This window comes from Adiantum capillus-veneris, chromosome 4 (assembly GCF_014529385.1).
Source record: "Adiantum capillus-veneris isolate H3 chromosome 4, ASM1452938v2, whole genome shotgun sequence".
Lineage (NCBI taxonomy): Eukaryota > Viridiplantae > Streptophyta > Polypodiopsida > Polypodiales > Pteridaceae > Adiantum > Adiantum capillus-veneris.
In genome coordinates, this window is record NC_140934.1 from 3,572,305 (window position 1) to 3,595,227 (window position 22,923).

Consider the following 22,923-nt stretch of genomic DNA (forward strand, 5'->3'; position numbering starts at 1 on the left):
TGTGAACAATCACATCTTCTTCATGCAACTCATCATGCTTGTGAGAAATCACATCTTGATCATGCAAATCATCATGGTCATCATTATCATTCAAATCATCATGCTCATCATATCATTCAAATCATCATGCTTCTCATAATCATGCAAATCCTGTGTGTCATGCTTTGGAGAAGAAGAGACTGAGAGAGGCTCCTTTTCCTGATTCTGTGCAAAGTATGCCTGCACTTGAGAAAAAAGTCGCAACATCTCTTCCATGTGTCGGCCGTTCATTGCCTTTCTTGCTTTCTTCTGGCGATCAAATTCGGCTTGTCTTTCTTTGGCTTCCAAGAGTGCTTGCTCGCTCTCACGCGCTATGGCTGCCATTCTTTCTTGGTGTTCGCGCTCCATTTCTGCTTTTCTTTCTGCTCTTCTTGCTTCGCATTCTAACTTCCTTTCCATAAACATATGGTCCAAAGCCTCCATAGGAGTTAGGGCAATCCTTGACGTATATGGGGAAGGGGGAGGGTCGGAAAAACCTCCGGGTGGGGAAAATTCTTCTTCGCCTCTCTCATGCTCATCACCTCCTAGCGATGTATCCATTCCGCTTCGAGTGATGACCATTCTGAAGTCGTGGGGTCTTGTGGGTTCTTGTAGGTTCTTGTGGGTTCTTAAGTTCATGAGGAACTTGGATTCTTGGGATTCTTGAGGTTCTTCTTTCGCTTGCAATCTGTGTTTGAGAAGGATCTTCTCTTCACCCGAGTTCTGCTCTTTTCCGCGGGCGCACCCCTTGGCGGCCTTGCGCTCACACCAAGGTTGCTTTTTCCCACCTCATGTGGATTGGCCGGCCGCCAAGTGCACGGTCCGCTCTCAATGAGTGAAAAGAAGCACAAGGGGAGGCTGGACAAGCCCTTCTTTCTTGGGTTTCCTGTCACTCTTCAAAAACACGATTAGGAATCGACACGCCCAAGCGAACTTGGGTTCGTGCAACCTCAACAAGCAAGAAAAATTATGTGGTTCTTGTGGTTCTTTCCTTGAGTGACACAGAACACTACCAAAGCTCTGATACCAATGTAAGGTGCAGCGGAATGAATGTTTGAATGTTCGTGCAACCTCAACAAGCAAGAAAAATTATGTGGTTCTTGTGGTTCTTTCCTTGAGTGATACAGAACACTACCAAAGCTCTGATACCAATGTAAGGTGCAGCGGAATGAATGTTTGAACTTTGCTCAAGATGAGTGCTCCGAACTGTGCTCAAGGGTTCCTTTTACTTACGGAAGGGAGAGCCTTCCGTTCCTTTAGTGAGAGAGTGCAATGGACACAAACAAAGTGAATGGACACAGTGAATGGAAGTGCATGAGACTGAAAGATAGAGAAGAGAATACAACACCAGAGACGTTGTAAAACCCTCCTCCGAAGGCCCCACTGTCTATGGCGAGAGCCGTCTACTTATGATTGCACAAATCTCTACAATGCTTGGACTCGCCGACGCTGTCGACGACGGTGAGGACGACGACGAGACGGGCTGAAATCTGAAAAAGCTAAGGGCTGAAATCTGCAAATCTTTATCTCCTGAGTTCTGACTCTATGTCGATGACGACGATGCGACGACGACGCGCTGAAAACGCAGATGCTGAAATCTGCGTTTTCCAGGCTGAAACTGTAAACCTCGATGGATCCCACCGTGCGGCGAGGAACTGCTGCGGGAAGGTGAGATCTGTGAGGTTCCAGACTTGTTCTGCGAGTGCTAAAGGCTGAAAACTGAAAACGCTGGTCCTATGGCTGATTTTGTCGCGATGATCTGCAAAAACGCTGAGGTTGTTCTGCAAACCAAAAACGCTAGGGCTGAAAACTGATCTTGCGGGGAAACCTGCTAACGCTAGGAAATCTGCTGTGTTGCTGTGGGAATCTGCTAACGCTAGGGCTGATCTGCTGTCTACTGTCGCCGGGAATCTGCAAGTGCAAAAACGCTGGCTGATCTGGTGCAAAAACGCTAGGCCTTCTATTGAGAGAAAACACCAGAGTTGTCGCAGGGGTTGGTCTTGCTGAGAAGTTGCATGTTGTGCAAGGTGCTCCTGCTACCTCTTCTGCCTATTAGTGCTAGTGTAGGTTTGCTTATATACAAACTTACTCAATTTGCCCTACCTACTTTCCAACAAAAGTCACTTAAAAATAATAAGTGAAAAATGTCAAAAATAGGGAAAATAGGCTAAATTCACTAGAAAATTCCCCTGAAGGATTCTGATGGATTTTGATGGGAATGCTTATGATCATGTTGTGTGCAACCAGAGGATATGCATCTACACCAAGTGACTGGGCATGCACGGTGTGCGAACAGACTCACAAAAGTGCCAGAACACTTCTAGATCTAGACTGACTGGATTGACTGTCACAAACGGGAGCGCATAGCAATATAAAATATACTCGGATAAATAAAATTTATCACTTAATATTGAAGCCAGAGGATATAGAGAGAAATAGATAGAGAGAGAGAGAAAACGCTGGTTGATCTGTTGCCTTATTTATTAGATGGCTGCCCACTTATTAAGTGGACGGCCGGTGTATTTTAAAAATAGTACGAACCTGCCCAAAAACTCAATAAAACCTTGTAAGTTAAAAACAATGCTTTCACAGCACTTCCCAGGCGTCCCTGGATGCAATCACATGCACAGTTGCAATGCAGACATAGACTTCCTCGCGGGAAAGCATTTGCTTTCCCGAAAAGCAATCCCACTTTCTCAGAAAGCATCTGTTTTTCCTCAAAGTTTCCTCTGAACCCATCTTCATTCAAGTGCTTGTTTTTCCTTGTGCACAATTCTAACACAGTTCGGAATTTCCTCCCGACTATGGATATTCCCTTTCCGATGCACCCGTCACCCACCTTGTGACGCATCAAGAATACCCATCACCTAGTCCTTTCCTATCGAACTTGCGGTACAATCTCCTTCACGATGCTCTGTCACCCATCCGTCTCCTTCAGAGATGTCCGTTTCTGGATGGTCGGATACTTCTTCCCGATGCTCTCTGTCACCCATCCGATGTGACGCATCAGAAGTACCCGTTCCTAGTGGCCTTACAGATATTCCCATTCGCAGTGTTCCCGTCATTACTTTGACTGACGCACTAGGAATACTCTGTACTCGAATGTCTCCAGTGAGAAAAACCCTCTCACTTAAAATTCCAATAATTCATTTAGAATTATTTTTCCTTGGTGTTCCAAGCGAGAAAACCCTCTTACTTATAAATCCAATAATTCATTTAGAATTATTTTTCTGTAAGATAAAGCCAATTTAGCAACATCCCTCTCACTTATAAACAGTTGTCCTCAAGTGTAGAGGTCCAACTGAACTGCCGGGGAGAAACCGGAAAGATTCCAAATCTTGCTCAATGGTGAGTTGAGTTAGTTCTTTCTCAAAAGAGAACTTAAAAATTAAATTACTTAAAAATTCAATACTTACCTTACCGGTTCATTTCCTTCCTCTAGTACGCAGAGGATATCCTTCACCAATCATCAAACTTACCAGCCATGTAAGAACTCGTCATTCGCGTCTTTCGAGAATCTGTTAACTCAATTCCACGTTCTCAATCCCGAGAAGAATAATCCTCTTAGAAATCAATCTAGGTCTTTGTCCTTGCACATAACCTTGCGCTATTAGTCCTGAGGATATTAAACCTCTTGTGTCCTCCCACATAGGGAATGCCGAAGTCATAGAGCATTAAGCTCGATGTCTCTTTCACAATTTACGATCACCTTAAAGAAGGTTCTTGTTCTCGGCCGTCGCTCAACGTAGGCGAACGGTTCCAATCCGAAGATTCCTTGTGCACGGCGGCACTTCCTTCCAATCTTATTCTCCTGCGAGTTATTACCACTAGCAGTGTTTTCCCGACGTCCATTAGCGTCTCTTTCTTGCAAATCATAAAAAATGATTCACCTTGCAAGCATCAATGACAACTTGCAAAATCTCAGGCAGATAGGATTCTAGCCATAGCATTTTCTGAACGTACGTTCAAACCCGGTTCACAATAGAGCGAACCCTCTTTGATTCTCAGGGATGTTCTCTCATATGTAATTCTTACCATCTTGAAACGGTTGGCGAACTATATTCTTACGAACATAATAATTCGAATTTATTTCAGCAGCGTGTAAATGCTACTTGATCTGCTCATGGAGAAACATATACCGCAACCAAAAGTTGCTACTGTAATGGTAAAGGCACATAGCGTACTCAATGATCAACGACCATCATAAAACCTCTTCTCCGTAGAGAAACTCAAATTCCTTCTACCGAACACATCTCAAATAGAGATTGTCGTGTCGGAATATCCTTGCGCGCAAAAAGGCGCTCAAGAGAGTATAACAAACTCTCGTCCAGTTCCTTGGCATAGGTCTGCATCTTCGTGTGTTATCCATGTACTCAAAAGTATACATAATTCTTAAGCTGTGTTAGAGTTTCGTTGAACCTGGGAAATTACCTTCCCTTCGTAAGATCCTTAGAGCGAAGACGCTCAACCTGACGATCCCTTGGCTCGATCTTAGAGCAAAACCCGCTCATCAAATAAACTAGGATTTCAATCCTTGGATTCCTCGAGCACAGGCCGTAGTCATCACTTGTTCCTTCCCTTGTAAAGAGAGTGTTCATTCACTTGTGCGAAAAGCACTATCATATCTTCCTTTATCGGGTAGGGGGTGTGGGCTTAAAGAGTATTCAAGCTTAATGAAAGCTTTTCTTTGCTAGAAAGCTCAGAATGGTTTCTTCATAATTTCCTACCCGCAATAGCAGGTAATTTGTTGGAGAACTACCGGATACCAGATCAATAGTCGACCTTCTGGCTAGTTAAGCAAACCAATTCATCTCAGAAAACAATGTTTCAATTTGATCCTGCTCTCATAAACACTCGAGAGTGAGTAGTCTCGGTTAGACATAACCATACCTCGTGCAAAAGAGCAAACAAGTACAATGCACTTTATGATTTCTTCAAAGATGTAATTTTGATCGAAAACCTGCCCTCTCACTTAAAGTTGGAGGGTCTTCTATTCAAAAACTCAGGAGTTAGATTGAATTCCCTTACTCCAAACTTTCTCCGGATAGCAGTGTATCCTTCAAGGAGAGGTAACAAAAATTCGTTATTTCTGTGTTCAATGGTTCTTCTCCCACTGCGGGGATTGTATGCTATATACACTAAGGTGTACACTATCAGCTTTTATTGCTGACTCCACCATCTACTGCAAAGTATCTTGCATATGCGTTTACAAAATTCGGGCAAAAGTCCTTCGTTAAATTTGTTCATCTTTCCTTAAGTATCTTGCAGATGCGTTTACAAAATTCGGGCAAAAGTCCTTCGTTAAATTTGTTCATCTTTCCTTCCTCAGAGAGGATAAAAAATGGAACTACCTTGGCAAGAGTGAACCACTACTTGCTTTGACTCGCTCGTGTTCCTATTGGGCAAACCAATCCCAATCTTCTTGAATGCCTCCTCAAAGCGTAGAGGAAAAAAAATTGTCGAAAAATTCAGCCTTGAATTGAATCCAAGTCTTGTTGTAAGTTCCTTGCAGAGCTTTGGTATACCACCAAGTACTTGCAATCCCCTTGAGGTGTTTGGTCACATGCCTCATCTTCGACGCTTTTTCAGAAATTGCCGTTTGCAAAGGCAACTTCAAACTGTCGAATGAAAGCGGTAGCTTTCGCGGCATCTTCCCTTCCGTCAAAAGTATCAAGCTTGACTGGAAGTATTCCTAGGTCTAAAGACCTTCTTCATATCCTTCCCGAAATGACAGGATTTCATGGCTATAGTTAGGGATTGACGTTCATGGATATTTTCTGGATTCTGAAGGATCTCGAGCATTCCGCTCCTTGGATTCTCTAGGTTCTTGAGCATCATGCTCGTCACCTTCGCAGAGAATCCCAAGTCTTGTGTCGACTTCTTGCAGAGAGAAAAAAAAAAAATTTCCAACTCTGCGAGCTTTTCCTTGCAGGGCTTAGGGTTCCGCCTGCTTACTTCTCTCTTGGCTTGTCATGGCTTCTTTCCGTATCTTCCCAGAGTCGTCCTCCTTTACAGAAAAAGAGAGGAGACCATGCTCTGATACCACTGTCACAAACGGGAGCGCATAGCAATATAAAATATACTCGGATAAATAAAATTTATCACTTAATATTGAAGCCAGAGGATATAGAGAGAAATAGATAGAGAGAGAGAGAAAACGCTGGCTGATCTGTTGCCTTATTTATTAGATGGCTGCCCACTTATTAAGTGGACGGCCGTCATATTTTAAAAATAGTACGAACCTGCCCAAAAACTCAATAAAACCTTGTAAGTTAAAAACAATGCTTTCACAGCACTTCCCAGGCGTCCCTGGATGCAATCACATGCACAGTTGCAATGCAGACATAGACTTCCTCGCGGGAAAGCATTTGCTTTCCCGAAAAGCAATCCCGCTTTCTCAGGAAGCATCTATTTTTCCTCAAAGTTTCCTCTGAACCCATCTTCATTCAAGTGCTTGCTTTTCCTTGTGCACAATTCTAACACAGTTCGGAATTTCCTCCCGACTATGGATATTCCCTTTCCGATGCACCCGTCACCCACCTTGTGACGCATCAGGAATACCCATCACCTAGTCCTTTCCTACCGAACTTACGGTACAATCTCCTTCGCGATGCTCTATGTCACCCATCCTATGACGCATCAGAGATGTCCGTTCCCGAATGGTCGGATACTTCTTCTCGATGCTCCCTGTCAGCCATCCGATGTGACGCATCAGAAGTACCCGTTCCTGGTGGCCTTACAGATATTCCCATTCTCAGTGTTCCCGTCATTACTTTGACTGACGCACTAGGAATACTCTGTACTCGGATGTCTCCAGTGAGAAAAACCCTCTCACTTAAAATTCCAATAATTCATTTAGAATCATTTTTCCTTGGTGTTCCAAGCGAGAAAACCCTCTCACTTATAAATCCAATAATTCATTTAGAATTATTTTTCTGTAAGATAAAGCCAATTTAGCAACACTGACTGAACCCTTGTCGTGTTGTAGCTTGTCCACGGACACCTAGGGTTGGATGTGTCACATGACATGTCTACAGGCTGTCTCCCATCTGTATCCACTAATGTGAGGTATAGACTGTCAGGTGCTTGATGTGTCTCAGAGTAGAAGACGATGTCTCTTCCCATAAAACTATCCTCAAAAGCACCCACATCAAGGCGCATAGATCTATTACAATTACAGGTGGCAACTTTGAATGTGGTCCCATAGGTCTCACACCGTCATGTGGAGCGCCGGTCTACAATCACCACCCGACCATCTCTGTAGAAGGCCGTCTTTCCCTTCTCCCTTGCTGCTTGAATCTCTGGCATTACCTCTCTCATATGCGCAAGCTGTGTGAGAGTGAGGTCATCTCCAAGGAATATGCCCGTTTTCTTTAGTGTAGGACGCCTCTTCAAGAAGTCCTTCTTTGCCTCCACGGATGAAAAACGCATGATTAAAGCTCTCTCCTTTGAAATCTCCCCATTTCCTTGTGTCTTCTTCCCTACCCTCCATGCCTTTGTATGAGTAGCCTCACTACCCATCATACGGAGAAGTTCTTTGACTTCCCCTTCCACATCATCTCGGTCTTTTGGACCGGTGACTCGTATGTGCAAAGCTCTAGTATTCCTTCGTTGCTCTTTTTCTAGAGTCATGGTGATGATTGTAGGAGTGGGGACAGATGTGGTTTCTTTCCCTTTCCCTTTCTTAGCGACTTCTATCCATTTCTCGGCCTCATCCGCCTTCTTCTGTGTCTTCATGATCGCATCCATCCACGAAGACATCTTTACCACATTTTGTTTCTCCTCTTCTTTGATCATCTGTACCTGCTCCTTGATGACCTCGATTTCCTCTATCACCCGGGGCTGGAATTCCCCTTCCTCTAGTCCACCGCTTGCTCTATCAACCAGCTCTCGCTTGAGGGCTGAGACCTCTTCTTTGAGTGCTTGTGAATCCGTCTTAAGTGCTTGTAGCTCTGCGTGCAAGTCTGCTTTCTCCTTCTTCCATTGCGCACCCTCGTCGAGGAACATTTGAAGAAGGTTGGCCTTCTCTTTCCACCATCCTTCCGTATCTGCTTTCCATTCTTTCATCTCCCTTTCCATTTGTGTTATCTGCTTGTTTGTATGCATGAAGGTTGCCTTTGTATGGGGCTTGCAAGCTGGTGAAGCGCTTATGACCTCGGGAACGGGCATGGGTTGGTTGAGCTCGCCTTCTCTGATGTCTTCAGAAGCTTCCTGTTCCTTCACAAGCTTAACATAACGGGACGGGTTGTTACCATCTTCTGTCGCCATAGCTCAATGCATGCGTGCGTGCAGGATGAGAAAGAGAGTGGCTGGGATGAGAGAGAGAGAGAGAGAGAGAGAGAGAGAGAGAGAGAGAGAGAGAGAGAGAGAGAGAGAGAGAGAGAGAGAGAGAGAGAGAGAGAGAGAGAGAGAGAGAGATGACACGACATGTTGGGTCCCAACCACCCTCAAGGGTCCCCTTGCTCTGTTGCCAGAGCAAGGTACTTGCTTCATTTCTTGCACAGAAATGCTGATACAATGATGCTAAATGTTGAGATGCTGAGATGCTAATGGGTACTTGATGCAGATGCTTGGTACTGCTGAGATACTAAAGGGTATTGTAGTAGATGCTGAGGGTACTGCTGTGGATGCTTGGTACTTGAGAGTCTAAGTGCTCGGTACTGCGGGTACTTGGTGCTTGATACCGCGTGTACTTCTGGAGATGCTTGGTATGCGGCGACGACGACGACGACGATACTTGGCAGAGATGCTTGTACGGCGAGGCTAGGGCTGACTGCTGAAACACTAATGATGTTGATGGCTTGGGTTTGCAACCATGACGAGGCTATGGGCTAAAATCTGATGAAAACACTGAGGGCTGAATGCTGAAAACGCGGGCGATGATAGCTGAAAAATGCTGGAACTGCTTCTGGGAGAAAATGCTGAGAGGAGGCTGATGCTGCGGGTGCTGCAAGTACTGCCCTCTTCTCCTTCTTCTTCTCCCCCCTTCTAGCGCCCAAGGGCTGCCTATATAGGCACTGCAAGCTGGGTCGAGCATTCACTTCTTGGGACTTCGATATCAATAAAAATGCCAAAGTCAGTGACTATTAAGTGAGCACATAAAAGTCGGTTCACACGCTTGAATGCCTATATGCTGACTGATTGTACTGTGCAAGAGAAACTATGACCAGCCTAGACATGCACGTCCTGCTAGAGGCTCACAAGGGTGCCAGGCTAGGTCCTAAGCTAAGACTGATGCTAGACTTTAGCAGAAGCTTGTCCCCGTGGCACAAGTGCAGTGCGCACGTGACAGGCTTCTTTGTTCGTGTCCCGCCGGGGCAAACTTTGTTATTCACAAGAGAGATTACAAGGCTCACAACTCTACAATCTGCAAGAATGCGAAAGCGCCCCCCCTCGAAACCCAACCCATATATAGGGAAGTAACAATAATCCCCGACCCACATTTCAATAACCCATGCCAAATAAATGGGAGTATGAAGGGTCAAAAACATCAAAATAGGGCGCCCAACAAAAAGGCCACAAGTGACACTCCAGATTTTGTGGTAAAAATCCCCCGTGATGCCTACATTGTAAAAAAGCCTCATGAGGCGGGCACTGCCACAAAGAAGCCCTCACTCTCAAGATCTAGGCAGAAAAATCCAGGAGATGACCTCCAAAATTCTAACAAGACCTAGTAGACAATCTTACTTTATGCTTAAAAGAACATAAAGATGGACCCTAATGGCACAATTTTTCTTGCTCTTATCTTCTAGCCTCAAGAGGTTGAAAGTTCGATCCTTTATTGTCAATGACCATGATTTGAGATGACTAGTCGCTTTTGGAGGGAAGTATGGAGTAATATGGGAACAATTTTACATTTGATAGAATGGGGACAAATCTCAAACTGTCCTCATCTATTCATCCATATTGGATAGACTGTTTGGCAATCAAAGAAAACAATTTCCACTTTGTACTTGCACACACCGCCGCGCGCTAACCCTGCAGATGTTCTCACCAAGAGTCTTGCTAAGGCTCAACATGAGCATTGCATACAGCTGGTGGGAGTTGGTTAACTTAAAGGCGTCATTTATGCCTTTAAGTGGGAGGTTGTTGGGTTAAAGGCTTAAATAACCCCTTTTTGTACATTTTTATACTTTGTCCAGGTTCAATATGAACCTGGACAAAGTATAAAAATGTACAAAAAGGGGTTATTTAGGCCTTTAACGGTTAACCCAACAACCTCCAACTTAAAGGCATAAATGACGCCTTTAAGTTAACCAACTCCCACCAGTTGTATGCAATGCTCATGTTGAGCCTTAGCAAGACTCTTGGTGAGAACATCTGCAGGGTTATCCTGTGTATGGATCTTAGTCAAGCTGACTAGACCATCCTCCAAAAAAATGCCATGTTTCATGCACATACCAAACACATAGATGTGCGGTACCACTTCATACGACAGGTATTGGAGGATGGTCTAGTTAGCTTGACTAAGATCCATACACAGGATAACCCTACAGATGTTCTCACCAAGAGTCTTGCTAAGGCTCAACATGAGCATTGCATACAGCTGGTGGGAGTTGGTTAACTTAAAGGTGTCATTTATGCCTTTAAGTGGGAGGTTGTTGGGTTAAAGGCCTAAATAATCTCTTTTTGTACATTTTTATACTTTGTCCAGGTTCAATATGAACTTGGACACATTTTTTAAAGGTCACTTATAATAAAAGTGGGAAAACTCAATAAGTGAGTTGTGGGTTTTCCCACTTTTATTATAAGTGACCTTTAAAAAAAGTGGGAAAACTCAATAAGTGAGTTTTGGGTTTTCCCACTTTTATTATAAGTGACCTTTAAAAAAAGTGGGAAAACCCAAAACTCACTTATTGAGTTTTCCCACTTTTATTATAAGTGACCTTTAAAAAAAGTGGGAAAACTCAATAAGTGAGTTTTGGGTTTTCCCACTTTTATTGTAAGTGACCTGTAAAAAAAGTGGGAAAACTCAATAAGTGAGTTTTGGGTTTTCCCACTTTTTTTAAAGGTCACTTATAATAAAAGTGGGAAACCCAAAACTCACTTATTGAGTTTTCCCACTTTTTTTAAAGGTCACTTATAATAAAAGTGGGAAAATCCAAAACTCACCTATTGAGTTTTCCCACTTTTATTATAAGTGACCTTTAAAAAATGTGTCCAGGTTCATATTGAACCTATACAAAGTATAAAAATGTACAAAAAGGGGTTATTTAGGCCTTTAACCCAACAACCTCCCACTTAAAGTACGGTTATATCTCTCAGCCACACCATTAGAAGATGGATTATAAGGGGTTGTCAACTCCCTTTTAATCCCATGTTCTTCGCAATAGCGCTTCCCTTTTGCAGCACAGTGTCTCCGCTTCAAGCCTCAAGGCCTGCACATCTTCGCGTGCTCTATCACTTGCACACACTGCCGCGCGCTCATCAACTGGTATCAGAGCCCCTTATAATCCATCTTCGAATGGTGTGGCTGAGAGGTATAACCGTACTTTATGTGAGAGAGTGCGTTGCATGTTGTCCACGGCTAATCTCCCTCATGGGTTTTGGGGAGAGGCTTTGAAAACTGCAGTTCATGTATGCAATCGCTCTCCTAACAGTACGCTGAAAAATGACATTCCAGAGGAGGTTTGGTCTGGCAAACCTGCCTCTTATGATCATTTGAGTGTTTGGCTGCGAGGCTTTTGTCCATGTTCATAATGACTTGAGGACAAAGCTAGATGCCAAGTCCATCCAAGGACTCTTCCTAGGTTATGGGGAAGAGGGTGAAATGGGCTATAGGATATGGTTGCCTCAGTTTAAGAGGGTACTACGCAGCCGAGATGTAGTGTTCAATGAGGCTAAATTGCTGAAAAATGCTACATCTTCTGAAATTGACAAGAAATTGTTCAAATTTCAGCCTCTCTTGCCACCTATTGATGTTGAAAAAGAGCCTCAGGATGCATTACCGCAAGCTGAAATTGATAATCAGCCGGTTAACCTTGAGCCAGAAGAGGTAGGACATGATTTAGATGCTCCAAATGAGGATGGACAGCCACCTGTCATGGCTGAAAATGATTTTCAGCAGCATGAGCATGCTGAAAATGAGTTGCCTCCTGATGTAGAACCTGTGCCTGAGAATGTAGATCATTGGGTACGCAGGTCTACTCGTGTCAGAAGGTTGATATAGCGCTTTGAGCCCTCTTTGCATCATGTTATGTTGACAGATGAGGGAGAGCCTCTTACGTATAAAGAGGCAAAGACATGTGAGTCAAGCAGTAAGTGGGAGCTTGCAATGCAAGAGGAAATGAAATCCTTGTATGCAAATGATACTTGGGATCTTGTGCCATTGCCTAAAGGGAGAAAGGCTTTTCCTAACAAATGGGTATACAAGATTAAGATTGTGGATGAAAAACCCAAGTACAAGGCAAGTTTGGTTGCAAAAGGATATGCACAAAAAGAAGGAATTGATTTTCAAGAAATCTTTTCTCCCGTTGTAAAGCTTACAACTTTACATTTCCTTTTTGCTCTCGTTGCGGTGCTTGATTTGGAATTGAATCAAATGGATGTAAAGACAGCGTTTTCGCACGGTGACATTGAAGAGGACATATACATGAAACAACCTGAAGGTTTTGTAGTTCCTACACGTGAGGAACTTGTATGCAAACTGAAAAGGGCTTTGTATGGTTTAGACAATCATCACGGCAATGGTATAAGAAGTTTGACACTTTTATGCTGTCTCAAGGCTTTAAACGCAGCCATGCAGATCATTGTTTGTATACGAAAAGGGATGAAGATGGTAGTCCCATCATACTTGTTCTCTATGTTGATGACATGTTGCTTGCCGGGAAACATAAGACTAGTCTTGATGCTCTGAAACGTAAGCTAAATTCAACATTTTCTATGAAGGATTTGGGTGATGCAGAGCATATTTTGGGCATGCGTATTAAAAGAGATAGAAAGCTGAAATTGTTGTTTTTATCTCAAGAAAGGTACATTGCAAAAGTACTTGATAGGTTTAATATGGCTGATGCTAAGCCTCTTGGAGTACCTTTACCTCCATACACTAAGCTTAGCAAAGCCGATTGCCCAAAGGATGACGTGGCAGTGAATGCTATGAAGGGAATCCCTTATGCATCAGCTTGTGGTTCTCTTATGTATGCTATGGTTGCCACTCGTCATGACATTGCCCATGTAGTGGGAGTTGTTAGTAGATACATGTCCAATCCCGGCAAAGCACATTGGGAAGCTGTGAAATGCATTCTGAGATATTTGAAAGGTACACAATCAAAGTGTATCTGTTATGGCAAAAGTGACTTAAAGTTGCAGGGATATTGTGATGCAGACATGGCAGGTGACATGGATACCAGGAAATCTACCAGTGGATATGTATTTGCCATTGTTGGTGGTGCAATCTCTTGGTGTTCTAGGTTACAGAAAATTGTGGCATTGAGTACTACTGAGGCTGAATATATTTCAGCCACAGAGGCTTCAAAAGAGGCCATTTGGTTGGGCAGAGTTGCAAAAGAACTTGGTATGCCTGCTCATACACCCGTGTTGGGTTGTGATAGCCAGAGTGCTGTCTATTTAGCCAAAAATGCCATGTTTCATGCACGTACCAAACACATAGATGTGTGGTACCACTTCATACGACAGGTATTGGAGGATGGTCTAGTCAGCTTGACTAAGATCCATACACAGGATAACCCTGCAGATGTTCTCACCAAGAGTTTTGCTAAGGCTCAACATGAGCATTGCATACAGCTGGTGGGAGTTGGTTAACTTAAAGGCGTCATTTATGCCTTCAAGTGGGAGGTTGTTGGGTTAAAGGCCTAAATAACCCCTTTTTGTACATTTTTATACTTTGTCCAGGTTTATATTGAACCTGGACATATTTTTTAAAGGTCACTTATAATAAAAGTGGGAAAACCCAAAACTCACTATGAACCTTGACACATTTTTTAAAGGTCACTTATAATAAAAGTGGGAAAACTCAATAAGTGAGTTTTCCCACTTTTAAAGGTCACTTATAATAAAAGTGGGAAAACTCACTTATTGAGTTTTCTCACTTTTATTATAAGTGACCTTTAAAAAATGTGTCCAGGTTCATATTAAACCTGGACAAAGTATAAAAATGTACAAAAAGGGGTTATTTAGGCCTTTAACCCAACAACCTCCCACATAAAGTACGGTTATACCTCTCAGCCACACCATTAGAAGATGGATTATAAGGGGCTGTCAACTCCCTTTTAATCCCATATTCTTCGCAATAACGCTGAAATTCAGCAGACGTGTACTCCCCCCCATTGTCAGATCTCAGACATTTAAGCTTACTACCCCTTTGCGTGGTCACAAAAGCATGAAACCTCTTAAATGCATTAAATGTCTCACTCTTATTCTTTAACAAATATGCCTAGCCTTTCCTAGTGCAATCATCAGTGAATGTAACAAAGTATAATGCACCACCAAAAGACTTAACAGGCATTGAACATACATCGGAGTGAAATAAATAAAGAGCATTAGCTTTGCGCGAGACACCAGAATAATAAGAAGACTTCTTTTGTTTACCATACAAACAGTCATTACAAAAATCTAACTTGGTGCCCTTTACATCAACCCTCTTCAAAGAGGAGAGCACATCAAGTCCCTTCTGGCTCATATGGCCAAGTCTTTTGTGCCACAACTCCAAATGAGAAGCAACTTCGGCCACTGCAAGAAACTTGCCAGGCGAAGCTTTGCCATGTAAATAGTACAATGTACCACTCTTGCATCCCTTGACAATGAGCATTGATCCCTTAAGCAACTTCCATGAACCCCCAACAAAAATGGTTGTATAACCCTGTGCATCCATCTGGCCAACAAACAATAGACTCTTCTTGATGCCTGGTACATACCTTACATCTTTAAGCATAAACTCTTGGCCATTGTTTAATGCCAAGCGCACAGTGCCCATTCCTTCAATGTCACAAGCATGGTTATCCCCAAGGTAAACCTTGCCATACTTGCCTGCATGATAAGAAGCAAAACACTCCACAGATGGAGTCACATGAAATGAGGCACCCAAATCTACTATCCAAGACTGTGTAAGGCCATCATTTGCACTTAGCAATGCATCAATGACATCTCTACGTGAGATAAGCATGTCTTTTGCATTTGCTACAACAAAATTTGAGGGGCATGAAGCTGCAACCAAGATCTCCTCACTGTCGGATAACTCTGTGATAACCACACTAGAGGATACATTGACAGTCTCCGAATCCTTGGAGGAGGTGCCTACTGATTTTTCCCCTTTCTTATCCTCTGTCTTCTTCTTCTCCTGCGATTCCTTCTTTCTTTCCTGCTCTTTCTTGAAATACCTGCAATCTGGCTTCTTATGGCCTTTTCTGCCACACTGGTAACAAGTCACATTCTTATCCCTAGACTTGCTTTTGCTTCTGTTTTGAGTCTTGGTACCTGTATTTTGCTTCTGACTTCTACCTCTCGCATTGTAAGCAGAACTGCCACCTTCCCCACCACTAGACTTGCGTCTAATTTCCTCATTTAAGATGGAGCCTCGCACTCCATCATATGTGAGGTTGGGGCTATTACTCAAAGAAACCACAAGCGTTTCCCAAGAGTCTGGCAAAGTCATCAACAAAAATATGGCTTTCAACTTGTCATCAAAAGGTTGAAGCCCAGTATCCTGTAGCTGACTCATAACACTGGTGAAAGCACTTAAGTGCTCAGAAGCCGACTTGGCTTCGTCAAGCATCATGTTCACCAGTTTGCGCATCAAATGCATCTGATTCACAGGGGTGGCATTCTCATAAGTGGCCTTCAACTTATGCCAAATTGCATGTGCACTGTCCAAGCCCTTTATGTCCACTAGAATGTCATCGTTCACAGCCATTTTGATATAGACCTTTGCCCTCTTGTTAAGCTTGGCCCAATCCTCATCCGGCATATCCTCAGGCTTTACAGCCAAAAGAGCGTCCTCACAATCCTTGAGGAACAAAATCCCCTGCATCCTGTCCTGCCATAGGTCGAAACCTGTACCGTCAAATCGCTTGATTTCCATCAAGCTCTTGGCATCAGACGACGAGGAAGTAGAGGCCATTTGCACGGATAAAAATGCAGCAGAAAGTGTCTACACAAAATCTGAAAATTTCCAGTGATCACAATGTATCGCACGTTGCATACAATGTGTTGAAAATTTCAGCAATTAAAAAGTATCCCCAATGCGTACTTGCATAAAAGGCGTACATAAACCTCAATTTGTGTACATAAAAACAGTCCAATTCTGAATTTTCTGCAAATTTATTCTTTTGGCGTATCAATTTGCATCAAATGGACCTATTTTGAGTGGGGCATTCATGGGAATCGATTTAGAACACCTGCGTTTTGCTGTTTTGACCTGTAATTTTCTGGTTTTTACTTGTTTTGACCTAATTTCAGCCTGTTTTAGGCTGTTTAGGGAACCCTAATCACCCTACGTGACACCGGAAGCAAGGGGCTTCGCGATGAAAGCGGAAATTTGACGCAAGAGAAGCCTTTTGCCTACTGTCCAGCCACCTGCACAAAGCTTCTGAAACCCTAATTTGGCTCTGATACCAGTTGTTGAGTGCGCGGCGGTTTGTGCAAGTGATAGAGCACGCGAAGATGTGCAATGTGTGTGCAGAGAGGGGTGGCGAAAGCCAGCATGAGAGGAAGCGCTAGCAGAACGAAGAGGGAGAGAGAGAGAGCTCACGTTTTTGGGGAAAACTCAATAAGTGAGTTTTGGGTTTTCCCACTTTTATTATAAGTGACCTTTAAAAAAGTGTCCAGGTTCATATTGAACCTGGACAAAGTATAAAAATGTACAAAAAGGGGTTATTTAGGCCTTGAACCCAACATTTGTTTCATCGAAAACTACATACTTCTCAGAAAATGTGTGTTGCAAGTCAGAAGAATGATCAGTATAGCTCCCGCTGGGTGAATCTGCTTTAACACAAGCAAGGCACCCCTTGAAATCATTGAGTAATCTAAAAACGGACCGTTCTCATACCAAAGACAAGAGTTTGAAGGGGATTGCTTTGTACTGCTAATTTTTGAAGAGGATCACTTTGTACAAGGTGAGGTTATTGCAATTGTTATGTGAAACAAGCTTTGATGAAATCTTAAGCGAAACAAAATAAGGCAACAAGCGACTACAAGTTGGTGATTGGGTTCTACTGTGGTCTGAGAGGAAAAAATATTCTGTATCATGGGCTGTTCCAAGTAGTAGAAAATGTTAACAAGGGAATTCTTTAGAACAGATTGGCAAAGTTTTTCACAAACTTTATTTCACCACCTTAATAATCTAATTCCGTTAGACTTGTACAATCATTGGAAGGAGAATGCTCTCGACTTACGATTATTTATTTTACTGGATTGATACTTGCTCATGAAGAGAGGAAATTCAATGATAGGATTTTGACTAGGTATCTTGTCGCTCAGTGGATGGATGAAGAACACTTTCACGGTTCACCCTCTAGTTGATCTCTGACTCTTGAGAATATCAAATTAATATCGGCATTTTGTGTTTGTAGATTAGAGGTGTACTTGAGTCTTTCTCTTTCTGCATATGTAATATTTATATCTTCGTGCAATCAAAAGTGATGCCAGTGTTGATGGTGCTTGCTAGGATGGCCAATTTGTAAGTATTGTTTGTGATGGTGAACTCGCCTTTCTTACTTCCAGAGTTACCACAGTTTCTTCATGCTGGAGGTTTTTGTGAGAGAGGGAAAATTGGCATCACTCAGCCTAGGCGAGTGGCTGCTGTCACAGTAGCGGCACGCGTAGCTGAAGAGATGGAAGTAGATTTGGGTCAAGAAGTTGGCTATTCCATCAGATTTGAAGACAAAACTTCTGCCGCAACAGTAATTAAATATCTGACGGATGGAATGCTTCTCAGGTGTGCGATAGTTGCTTCTTGTTTTTTTGTCCTCTGTTTTGACTACCGAAACAATTACTGATGGGTCGGTTTCATCTTCAAAAAAACGTTAGGGAGGCTCTTTTGGACCCACTGCTTCGCAATTACTCTGTCATTATTGTGGATGAAGCCCATGAGAGAACCATTCATACTGATGTGCTCCTGGGGCTCCTCAAAGCAGTGCAGAAAATGCGGAAGGCTGTAAAGCAGGAAACTGTTACAGAAACCAGACAATTTGATTCTAGTAAGAGGACGGCCATCTCTAAGCACAGTGAAAATTGTAACCAAGCCAGAATTAGTCACTTGAAGCTAGTAGTTATGTCTGCAACATTAGATGCGGAAGGATTTTCCCAGTATTTTGATAATGCAAGGACTGTGTATATTCAGGGAAGGCAGTATCCTGTTGACATTCTGTATACTTATCAGCCTGAGCCAGATTATCTTGATGCCGTTCTAATCACAATTTTCCAGGTCAGGACCTTTCATGCCCAAAGACCCACTTTTAATGGCCATTTTTAATTTTCAATCTTCACAATTTAAAATTCCAAAATATTCTCTGGTCTTTATCCTCAAGGTGCACTTGGAAGAAAAGGCAGGAGATGTCCTAGTTTTTTTAACAGGTCAAGAAGAAATTGAGGCAGTTGAGCGACTCTTACTGGAACGCTCTGTTCATTTACCAGTTGACTCCTTAAAGCTCACGGTAGCTCCTATTTATGCAGCCCTGCCATGCGACCAACAGATGCAAGTTTTCAAGACTACTCCTAGAGGATCACGCAAGGTATATCTGCTATTTGAGTTGTTTGTCACTAGGAGGTGCAAGGCTTGCAGGTCTTTAGTAATTTCGGTTGTGTCTTGCAGGTCATACTGGCCACTAACATAGCAGAGACGTCGGTGACCATTCCTGGAGTGTGTTATGTGATTGATCCGGGTTTAGTGAAAGCACGCATTTTCAACCCTTGAGCAGGAGTAGAATCTTTATCTGTTATGCCTGTGTCAAAAGCCCAGGCCCTACAACGAAGGTATGTGAGGGATTTTCTTTTTCTATGATTTAGGTAGTGACGAGTGTAGGTCCTGTCCAGCTGCCCAGACATCTTTTTGTGGAGTTATTTTTTGTGTTGAGTAACTTGTTCTGCGTTTTGGAGCACTAATCAAGATTAGACCAGGATAGCTAAGACCTTCCTGATGTTTTGTGACGATCTGCAGTCAGTTATCGTGGTGTGAAGAATGTGAGTTCGCAAAAACCTTCAGTATTTTTCGGTTGCTAGCTGCCGAATAGGTCCACTTCCCTACTTCTAAGTAGACAAAAACAGGACACTGTTCTATCTGCTAAATGGGCTGGATAATCATAATGCCGAAGATTGTCAGCCAATTGCTCTATGTTCTGGCTGCTCTTTGTGCTTTCTACTGGGATTACTCCACCCTAGTTATTGGCAGCACAGCGTTTCTAGCTCTTTAACTTGCTCTTATTTCTGGTTGCTATTAGCTAGGTGTCCAGTGCGGTCACTTTTACTGACTTATTGGTAGGGCAGAGTTGTAGTTTTGTAACCAGAGAATCTGTTTGTATGGTAACCTCTTCAACAGTGGTCGTGCAGGTCGTGAAAGGCCAGGGAAATGTTTTCGACTTTACACAGAGGATACTTTTTATAAGCTGGAAGATGCTTCAATCCCTGAAATAAAAAGATGCAACCTTGCTAGTGTTGTCTTGCAGCTGAAAGCTTTGGGTATTGATGATATTCTTGGCTTTGATTTTATGGACAAGCCATCTAGGCAAGTTTAAGGCCCAAGTTAATAATGCCATCAGATTCTCAACTACTGTCAAGGCTTATACGGATTTGTTGTTGCCCCTTGCAGCACAGCAATTAGAAAATCTCTGGAACATCTTTACATCCTTGGTGCTTTGACAGATGAAGGAAAGCTATCAGACCCACTAGGCTTCCAGATGTCTCGTTTTCCTGTGGAGCCTCTTTATGCAAAGGCTGTGATTATATCCTGTGAATACAAGTGCTCTGCTGAAATGTTGGGCCTAGTTGCCATGCTTTCTGTGGAGTCTATCTTTTACCAACCTCGTGGGAAATTAGAGGAGGTACTTTAGTTGCTTTGCACAGTCAGAATGTTATTCGGATAAACATTGTCAAATGCTTCTCCCCTCAGTCAATTCTCTGTTTCAGGCCAAGGCTGCCAAGCAGCGATTCTTATGTGCTGATGGTGACCATATAACTTTGGTCAATGTTCTTCATGCTTATGTTAGCGAGGTGGAGAAGACGGGTAATGGACATGTGCCAGGCAAAGGCAACTCGCGATGGTGCAAAGAGAACTTCATTAATGGTCGGTCTCTTAGACGGGCATTATATATTTACAGGTCAGAACCTTGTAAAGCAGCTAAGATCAAGCTGCTGTTCAGCTATGGCTGTCCAGAGCATTTATGTTTCTTTTCTTTGCACAGACAAATAGAAAGATATTTGCCTGGCATGGGCTTGTCCACGGTGTCTTGTGTGGAAGAGTGGATGCAGTTTCGTAGGTGTTTGACTGCTGCTTTTTTCCTCAATACAGCTCGTAGACAGCCAGATGGTTCCTACAGGTATCAATCCTATGCTTTTCTTCTGTTCTTTAAATACTAAACAATTGTTCTGCCACAGTGAGGTTTGGTTATCTGCATACTTTTGAACGTGGATTTCTTACGAGAATGGCAGGGCTATGTCGAGTGGGCAAACTGTTTTTGTCCATCCATCATCAGTTCTCTTCGGAAAGAAACCTGATTGTTTGATCTATAATGAGCTTGTCTGCACCACACGACACTACATCCGGAATGTTACACGCATAGATTCAGCCTGGCTACCAGAATTAGCCTCCCAATATTTTGTCACAAAGTTGGCAGCCTGATTATTAAGCTTTGATTGGCTTCTCCTGTGCAGTAAGGAGATTGAAAGCCCTAGTGTCTCTCTTGGCATGCAACCGTGGCATATCATGCGGTTTGCTGCTTTTCTCCTTAGATTTAAATGCCTCAAGAATGTGTGTAAATGTTTGAGCTTGTATACCGGGGTTGTCATGTTACTTCAGGTTATTGGTTGTGCTGATGTTGCAGCTCACATTTTTTCTTTTGCTTATGATATTTTAGGCCCAGAAAAGCTGTCCACGTTGAAGCTACAACTGCTTGCTATGGTCTCAATTTTAACAATGGAATTATGCGATATTTTTATTTTTTTTGGTGCGCTGTTACACCAATCTTAGTCAAAATGATGTAGCATAGGCTCATAATAGAGTTTTGAGAACATGATCAAACTGGGGTTGGCCCATACGGTTTGAACTTGTGATCGTTACTTTTAATTTTGTGATAACCCATAATTAGTGGCCTTGAAGGATGGTCCTTCCTCTTCGAAGAAAATCGTCTTCACGCAAGGTCCATGCAACTCGATTAACTTAATGGCAAGCATATACAAGGTCCCATAGTGAAAGAATTACAAGGATTCCAAGTTTACATTGAGAATTGAAGTATAGATATAACAGCTTGTGACTTATACTAAAAGTTAAATTTGTTCTCTTGAATGATAGGTCTCGAGTTCAGGACTCGTTCGAAAGATCTTTGAGGTCTCTTGGGATATTAACTACAAAGTAAAACCTTCTCTCTCTCTCTCTCTCTCTCTCTCTCTCTCTCTCTCTCTCTCTCTCTCTCTCTCTCTCTCTCTCTCTCTCTCTATCTATATATATATATATATATATATATATATATATATATATATATATATATGTGAAGTCTTGACCTTGCCTTGTGATGTAGACTATATATGTTTCTATCACTACTAGAGTCTTCTTTTCACTCAATATTACCATTACTTTTTCAATAATCATCTAAAGACTACAATACTTATAAATCTTTTGAAAGCCTCTTTATGATCGAGGAGTACCATTGTTCATTTTTCCAAAAGCGTTGAAAGAATGTATAAAGAATTGCAATGAAAGAATTTAATCGCCAAGCGCAAATGTAATGTTAAGAGTTGTGTCCTTCATATGTGAATAATTTTTGTATATTCTTTCCCAATGTCAATAAATTAGCCACATATATGAGCATAAATACATACCATTTACTCTAAATGAGGCAAGTTATGTTCTCAAATGGTTGGATCACTTCTTACTCAATGTGTCTTGAAATCCTAATTGTATGTCCATTTGATTGGGAATTATTTTATGTTTGCATGGTTGAGAAATCTAACAATCAAACCTTTCATCTCTATCTACTATTATGAAAGCATGCTCATGAAGTATAACTATCAAAACTTCCAACTCTACATTTTATATAGCCAATCAAATATTTCCGATAAAAAATCTCATCAAGTTTTGCATCCGTACATGTTTGAAACGAAAATCTTTGCATCTTAGTGAGCATGTCAACTATCACAAGATTGGCAAGGGTTTAAGTAATCCACTTCTATTTAGGCACTCATGCTTACCAAATTGAAAATTTGCCACCAAATCATTGGTAGACAAAACTATGGATTGACGATGGAAAACATCTTTTAAATTTTGGAATTTCTTGCACTTGCATAGTTGTTTCTTGAAAACCTTAGGTCGTCCCAAACAATGTGATAAGGTACATCTATCATACCATTAAAAATTTAGTTACCCTAAATATAAAAAACTAGAAAGAAGTCGACCTTGCTAATGAAAACATCACCTTTAAGTGACCAGAGCTTGACCTTGGACATTGGCATGGCTTACCAAAGTTGGTACTATCATCATTTGACTACCAAGGTTGGTAGTATCTATCATGTGACCCACAAAAAGAAAAATTGTCAATAAATTTAATTGTTCATTTTCTTAAGTAACTTTCTCTTGCTACAATTGTCCATTATAGAGAGAGAAATTAAGAACCGAAGGTTCAAGAATTACATTGACGAAAGAAAGTTACATACATGGATTACTAATACCAGAAGGATAATGCTACCATCAAAGGTGCCTAGGTATTTATTCTGGAATTTGACAGGTTTTATGGAACCAAAATG

General features: G+C 42.2%; 1 protein-coding gene across 4 annotated transcripts in view; it reads left to right on the forward strand.

Moving 5' to 3' along the window:
• Positions 1–21,282, forward strand: part of LOC147458629 (pre-mRNA-splicing factor ATP-dependent RNA helicase DEAH10-like) — a 46,116-nt gene extending 24,834 nt beyond the window's left edge. Inside the window, exons 1-7 of one of the 4 annotated variants that reach the window (XM_086510095.1) lie at positions 18,646–18,704; positions 18,785–18,945; positions 19,508–19,693; positions 19,778–20,009; positions 20,095–20,285; positions 20,370–20,504; positions 20,617–21,282. In XM_086510095.1, the coding sequence (XP_086366221.1) occupies positions 18,911–18,945; positions 19,508–19,693; positions 19,778–20,009; positions 20,095–20,285; positions 20,370–20,504; positions 20,617–20,806 (969 nt within the window). In that variant the 5' untranslated portion in view covers positions 18,646–18,704; positions 18,785–18,910 and the 3' untranslated portion in view covers positions 20,807–21,282. Of the gene's footprint in view, positions 1–17,694; positions 17,909–18,000; positions 18,398–18,500; positions 18,705–18,784; positions 18,946–19,507; positions 19,694–19,777; positions 20,010–20,094; positions 20,286–20,369; positions 20,505–20,616 lie in introns of those variants that run through there. The other 3 variants (XR_015187771.1, XR_015187770.1, XM_086510097.1) reach the window with 3 other exon arrangements.
• Positions 21,283–22,923: the final 1,641 nt, after the last annotated feature.